The 7706-nt window shown below is 37.9% G+C and overlaps 1 protein-coding gene across 3 annotated transcripts in view; it reads right to left on the reverse strand.

The window, feature by feature from the left end:
• The window catches only part of LOC102687061 (frizzled-3), a 38983-nt gene that overhangs the window by 30498 nt on the left and 779 nt on the right, over positions 1-7706 (reverse strand). For all 3 annotated transcript variants that reach the window (XR_001478216.2, XM_015344716.2, XM_015344701.2), the window contains exons 2-3: positions 6236-6330; positions 5704-5834 (exon numbers count right to left, since the gene is read on the reverse strand). Coding sequence is in view for 2 of the 3 variants with exons in the window: in XM_015344716.2 (XP_015200202.2) it covers positions 5704-5834; positions 6236-6330 (226 nt within the window). In the remaining variant the exon portion in view is untranslated. The remainder of the gene's footprint in view (positions 1-5703; positions 5835-6235; positions 6331-7706) is intronic.

Here is a 7706-nt window from a genome sequence, read left to right on the forward strand (position 1 = left end):
AATTGCTTACACTTATACAGTGCTTTCTGGACACTCCACTCAAAGCGCTTTACAGGTAATTGGGACTCCCCTCCACCACCACCAATGTGCAGCATCCACCTGGATGATAATACAGCTCTTTAAGCTGTTTCTGAGGATGACCAATTATTTTATTATCAATATTAAAAATCAATATTAAGAATATGTGCCTTTATTCTTCATAATTAGGCTACTACACTATACCGTGATGTCAAAAGGAAGCTTTTTACTAACATTCTATAAACCTCTGTAAAATGTTTTGACTCATCCCAATCCCTTTGAATGTCTTGAGCAAAAATATACAATGACTAGGGTTCTGAAAAATGCGATTGATATTCTATAAAAAGTGTAAAAAGTCACCTATTATCATTGCTAAGAATTTGAAAAGCTGAACCTTTCACCTTTACAGGCTGATTAATAAGGAAGAGAGACTGAAACAGGATTAAATAAAATCCAGGCATGCTTCTCTTGGGAAAAAAAAGTGGTTGTGTGCCCTGTTAAAAAGAATGAACACTATAAAAGCAGGAGCCTGGTCAAGACGTAGTGCTGTCCACAACATTTCAACATGATGAAATGCAGGATTTCCACAGGGACACTTAAAGCCCTTAACAGATGGGCTGTTGAAGACATGTATTTTTGTTCACAATTCATAGCAGTCACATGATGCTCTATAACAACGCTGTGCTACAGAACAGCAAAAGCTGGTCAACAGAGTAGTTACCAAAACAAATTAATAAAAAATGCCATTGTACTCTAAACAGTGATCTCTATAATAAAGGATAGCATCACTGCCAAAATACAGTTGTAAAACATTACAACACTTGATACAGCTATGCATCATAGCTCTGTATTTAAAATATTAACATACAAGCTGCTAGTTAAGCATGTACCTTACCATGACATGTCAACGGGGTTATATCACTTCACAGCCTTGGTTTGATATACTGGATTTTCTAAATTGAGTACTGAAATGTTTTGTTAAAAAACATTAAAAAAAATCTACAGTTCATTCTCTAACTGTAATGAAGCTAACCGCTTTTCTAATTGAAAACAGGGCGATTCCAACAAAGCTGAATATTGGACTTTTCTAGTAGTGTTCATTTTACTGCTTGGTAATTTATAAATGCTTTAATTATCCATCCTTCCTTCTTATCGCTTCGTCGAATTCAGGGTCGCAGGGGAGCCAGAGCCTATCCCTGCAAGCAACGGACGCGAGGCAGGATACATAAACACAGACACCCACACATTCACACCGGGGCCAGTTTTCCCAAAAGCCAATTAACCTACCAGTGTGTCTTCGGATTGTGGAAGAAAACCAAAGCACCAGCAGAAAACCCACGCAAACACAGGGAGAACATACAAAGTCAACACAGACAGCAACAGAATTGAATCCAGGGCCCTAGTGCCTAACCACTGTGCTACTCTGCTTGAACTATTATTTGCACAAATAAATGCTTAAAAGTATAAAAACACACAATTGTGAAATACACTGGAAGATACTCTTTGACTGTCTTTATATATTGACACTGGCCAAAACATTAGGGCATTATCACCATGATGCAAGAAAGAGCTAGAACATTACTTATCCCATGTATTAAATATTGGTAGTGCAAACCCATTCCATTTTTCTATCTAGATCAATTTCAGACAAGGCTGTGATGAAGGTAATGGTGTGAGGGATTGAAATGCATGCTCTGTCAGTTCCACCAATTTTCAAAAGGATTGATATAAAAGGTATTTTCTAGTCACAAAAGATTCTGAAAGTCCTAGGCACTGGGAGAGTCTCTTCATTTGACTAGGGGTTACTAACATTTTGACAAGCGAGTAAAACATGATCAAACTCCTAACTGGAATAAAAAAAGTATGCCAACATGAAATAAAACAGGCTGCTCACCAAACCACCTTTTCATTCTGATTACACACACACACAACACCAAAATCCTTCCAATACTAAAAATAAAACTTTGCAATGAAATAGTTTGATTTCAGTTTTTTTTTATGAGAACCTTTAGAACCTTTAATAAACCTTTAATAACCTTTAATAAATTGAATTCCACATATCTACACATAATACATTTTTTTTTACCTTCAATGTCTTCTTTGCAAAGGTACTCAAACTAAAATAAAGATTTGAATTGGGCAGCAATACCAATGCCTTCAGGGGTGTGCACTTTTACTGTTACTCCTGATATTGTTTCTAGAAGCAACAAATGCAATATACTGTACACTGATCTTTTTTTATACATTCCTATGCTGGGAAAACCGACTGCAACACAAATTAAATAACAGAAGATAAAACTATCTATATGAGGGCATTCAGTCCATCTAGTTTGCTTGGATGCTAGTAGCCAACTCATCAGAAGACCTCACTCAGCCACTGCTTGAAAGAAGCCAGGGTTATGAGCTTCAACAACATGAGTGGGAAGTTTGTTCCACACCCACACAACCTTTACATAAATCCCTTTTAACAGAACATTATTTGAACTATGGCAAGTAAAACAGTGCTCTCCAAAAGTATTCACCTCCTTCCAACGTTGTCCCATTCTGTTGAACAACTCATGCTAATTTTTAATCAAAGCTTGAAAGTTCAGACTGTATGCTTCCAGGGGGGAGAACAGTTAGATGTCAGCAAAAACTGCACAGAAACATCACAGATATATCGACTGCAGAAATTTACACCCCCCCAACCCCCGTCAATAGTCCCAAGACATTTAGGATAAGCCTCTACTACCGTCATGAAGTTATCTCCCATACAAACTACACAAACAATGACTCCCATTGCATTCCTTTGTGCCACATTTTTGCCATTAGAAGCATTTCTAGTGCTTTCCTGAGACATAATGGATTCTTTTTTTGGGGTGGGGTTAATGTCACTCAGTCCCTCCTTCAACTGCTCAGGAGAAACAAACCATTCTTATCCATTTGTGACAGTTTATGCCATAAAAAGCCATCTTTTTGCAGTTTTGGTTTCTGGGCAAAACAATAAATTATTTTCTCAGGAGATGACAAAGAACCAGACCAGAATAATGCCGCTCAGCCCAGCCCCCCACCCCCCCACCCCCACAGAACAGTGCAATTTAAGTCATTTATATCAAATTCAGGTAACCAACTGACTGGGCCATTCCAGGATAGTCACTCCAGTGTAGCTTTGACCTTGTGTTTTAGGTGACTGCCCTGCTGAAAGATGAAGATTGTAGCCTAGATTTAGGTCTTTAGCCAACTGAAGTAGGTTTTTCTTTGCTTTATATATTTGTCCTCTTAATCCTTACAAGCTTCCCATTCCCTGCTAATGGATGGTTTTGACCGAGTGATGCACTATGTTGGATTTGCACTAGATGTAACCCAATATCACATCTAGTTTAAAAAAATCAAATTTTGTCTCATTTGACTACAACTTTTCCTGTTTGCAGTATCACTAAACAAACATGTTTGTTTTGCAAACTCCCTGCAGGAATTGAGATAGGTCTGCCACTCAGCCAAACAGCCAGCTTTGTGGAAAGCTTTTCATTGTGCTTGTGCATATGACAAATAAACCAAACTAAACTTAAGTCACTGGTATATTATGGGCTCTTGCCCATTTTATTCCATTTCACCCACTGAACTTGTCTTTAAAAGCTGCCCTTGGCCTTATGGTGGCATCTGTAACCAGCTTTCCTCTTGCCCAGCTGCACAGTTTGGTGGGACAGCCTTATCTAGGCAGAGCCCAGTGGTGCAATACGCCTGTCACTTCTTAATGATAAACTTCACTGTACTCACAGCAAAACGCACACCTCCTGAACTGCACCTTCCTACAATTTATCCCCAAGTTATGAAAGCTCACAGGTCAATAAAACTTTCAACTTTGCTTGAAATTGAGAACCTCAATAGGTTAAGTGTGTTTATTCTGAAATTATGAGAACCAATGTTATTGCGCACACTAAGACTATTCCAAAATTGTGTGATTTGTCGAAGTAATTTTGTGCACCTGAAGTACAGTAAAAGCTTTACTGGTCTTTTACGAAGCAGACTGCTTTGCTTACTGTTATGTGCTCCATAAAACCAATAAAAAATGTTACCCCTTACTACCGAGGAACATTTCTGGTTCACTGCCATCTTTTGAATGGATGCCACTCGATTACTGTGAACATCCACAACAGAGAAGATATACTTTCTCATCTTTGCCTAGTTTTATCTAAAAATATTTACACAAACCCACATTCTCCGTGCTGCCTTAGCATTGTTCCGCATTGCTTTGTGTGAGTATCTTGTCTCACGTGTGCATAATGCCGAACAATTTTCGCTAGAATGTGTCTTCCACTAAAGGGTAATGCTACCCTTTTAGTCATAGCTGAAAAGCATTCTATGGATGTGGCAAGTAAGCAAACACTACGAATTGAGGTATGTTAAGTTACATAATTTGAAGCAATGCTGTTTGCTTGAATTACTGTTTAATTATTAAAGTACCATACAGTTTAATATAACACTACTGCAGTTGTAAGTGCAAATACACTGTAAAAGAGTGCCTTAAGACTTATATAAATTTTGGCTTACAAATGGTTGTGCTGAACATTTAGCACAAATGCTCATGTGATAACATACTTAAATTTTGATTTACCCAGATATTTGATTATCCAGCACTCCTTATTATATTCATGGATGACTGATAGCTAAACTTTTGCCGTAATTTTGGTTTGCCATAGCAAAGATTGGGTGAATATACATGCAATCAAAATATTTTTAATTTTGTTCTTTCCTTACAGCTTTAACTTAAACTTTTAATTTATTTCACCCATAAATGTACTGACATTGAGCTGTACAAGGTTGTATTAAAATATTCACTTTAAGAAATATCTATGCATCATTTTTAATTAAACAAAATGGGACATCACTTGAAGGGGCTTAATAATTTTGTACTGGCACTGTATATCCATGCATCCACTCATCAATGTAGGTTGCAAAGAATTTTAATTTCTGTATTAGCAATTTATTCGAAGCAGTACAGTTTTTTTAACAAAGGAAGAGTTTTATCAGTATTAAGTGCCTCTTTTAATGTTTCAGGTAGCATTGCAAGAAAACAGGTACATTTCCTATTCTGTAACAGTCTGACCCAGATCAGACACTACCATAGTAGCACTTTTCCACCACAACATGATTTGCTCTTTTGCATAATCAATTCAATTTGCATAAAGATCATGACAGCAGCATTAACACTTTCAATTCCGATCTTATCACAGCTCAAAAGCTGAGGCCCTGGTCAGGACTTCGAAGGAAGACCTCCAAGAAGAACAAAGTCGCAGTTCTTAGTGGTGTTAGTGGACAAATAGGTCATAATATGCTGACTGGGGACACTGTGCTTTAGGAGGTCCCATCCTTCAGATGAGACAGTTAACAGAGATCCTAGTAGACCTGAGCCCCTCTGTAGTGATGCTGCTGGTGTTGTAAAGTGGATACTGCATTTCAGCAGTGGATAAAGTGGGTCACCACCCACAGAACCTACAGTATATGCAGACTGCTTTGGGAATCGATGTGAAGATGGGAAGTGCTACATACGACGACAAACAATTGCATTTATTATTGTTCTCTGGCTCAGAAAACCCAAAAGGGCTCAAATAACAACAGAAACATGATGTGCTTTCCACCCAAAGCCAATCGGCATTGACTCCCCCCCCAAACATTGATACACAAGAAGAGGTAAAATCAAAGTACCTCCATGGCGAGAGCTGCAGTCTGCTGGTCATAGTGGTTCAGCAGGTTGGGCATGAAGGTGGTGTTGTAGGGTAAGTCCTGACACATTCGCAGAATGACAGGCTCACAGGTAAACATGCTGTGCCCTTCTGCTGTATCCATGTGGATTGCCAGATATGTGCACATGGGGAAAAAGATCCAGAGAAACCTCATTCTGTATCACACTCTTCAGATAGCGGAAGCAAAGAAACTTCTTTTAAATTTTGCAATTTACAAAAAGGTTCAATGACAATAAAAAAAAGTCAGGGAATCTTGAAAAGTATAGTCTTAACAAACTCCACCACATCCATTTAATCCAGAAATTTCATCCGTGAAACATTGCAGCTTCTTTTGTTTCCAGGATCATTTGTTAATCTTTGGTAGATCTCTATGATTATCCATCTTCCTTCTCTTGTTCTGGGATTAGGTGCCAGTCGTCAGTCCTTGTCCCTGCTCTCCCCTTACAAACTCTGAGCACTGCAGAACACCCAGAATCACTTTAAATCCCACATACCGAAGACTGTAAGAGCCGGTTGCTGTTGTAAAGTTGCACACCTTGGTGTCCAGTGCACGACCAGCAAAAAAAAAATCAGCAATCGAGCAAATAACCTGGAACAGGGGAGATTAAACATAATGAAGTTTAAAAAGCAACACTCTAATATTACAAGTTTTCAAGTGCCCACTACCTAGCACACATGGAGAGGTTACAATAGCCTATCAAACAACTTTTTTCCACACACATGTATGAAGTTTGGTATTTCACCCTTAGTAAAAATTACTGCCACATTTAAACAGCCCTTTTGATGAGCATTTAGAGCTTTCTGCTTCGGGGCATATGAAGTTGTTTTGATCATATCAAAAGACCCAAATCAATCAGCATAGTCCTTTTCCTCATGTCCTATACTGTACTTGTACTGCTACCATTTGCTTGTAAAATACATGCATTGCAAATCTTGTCTGATATTGATCAAACACCTGCACAGGAATTCAAGGTGTCTACTAATATGGTGATAAAAATGTAGCATTTAAAATAAATAAGCTATATAAGAGGAAGAATGCTGAAGTAGAAGTGAATTTCAAACCAAGACACAATGATAATTGTTAGTTCTACAACCAGAAACTGAAAATATTACAGAAATACAGTCAATTCTAAAGTATGATGCTTAAAATCAATGTTTCTTATATTAGTCTGATTTGCTCTCAGTTGTCTTCCAACATCCAATTAGTAATAATTAAGTGGTTTAGTTTTCACAAAGATCAAACCTATTTCACAGACCTACTGTAAGGAAAGCTTACTCTACAGTCACTCGTTTGTGCAGAGTAATGTCTGATGTTAGTTAATAACTATTGATATAAATAGTATTCAGATTTTGCAGGGAATAGGTTATATCAAACTATTTCACTTCATAAATGTATAACCCAATGATACTTATCTTTTATCTCTGAAATGCTCAAATTAGCGTTGTCTCACATAATACTAGGTACAGTATACATAATGGTACGTAAATACATCGCTCCTCTGTTTGGTAAATCTAGCTTTTAAAAGTATATTCCAAATCGTACACACCCTCGCAGTCAACATACAGCCTTTGTAAAGATTCCTCTTTTGTATTGGATTTCAAGACTTCCAATTACCCCCTGCAAACCGGCTCCCATCCCCCAGACTCGCATCTCCATCCATGTAACCCTATCGCATGTGCATGGTAACACCTTCAGTGCGTGCACAATAATTTCACAGAACAAGACCAAGTAAAGCTACTAGAATGTTTCACATATGGAATTTAATGGGCCCAAAATCCACAAGTCCCGATAGATTTCATAAAGTGAAATGGTTTTCACTTAGGCAAACAGTAGAGATTGCATTTGCCTCGCCTGATTTTTAGCTTAAACGCTAGAAAATGTGTCGCTACATTCATTCAATTTCGAGACGTGTGCTCTTTGGCGCTAACATTGTCGTAATAAACTGAATGAGTCGCGGAGGAAGA

The sequence above is a fragment of the Lepisosteus oculatus genome, chromosome 2 (genome assembly GCF_040954835.1).
Source record: "Lepisosteus oculatus isolate fLepOcu1 chromosome 2, fLepOcu1.hap2, whole genome shotgun sequence".
Classification (NCBI taxonomy): Eukaryota; Metazoa; Chordata; class Actinopteri; order Semionotiformes; family Lepisosteidae; genus Lepisosteus; species Lepisosteus oculatus.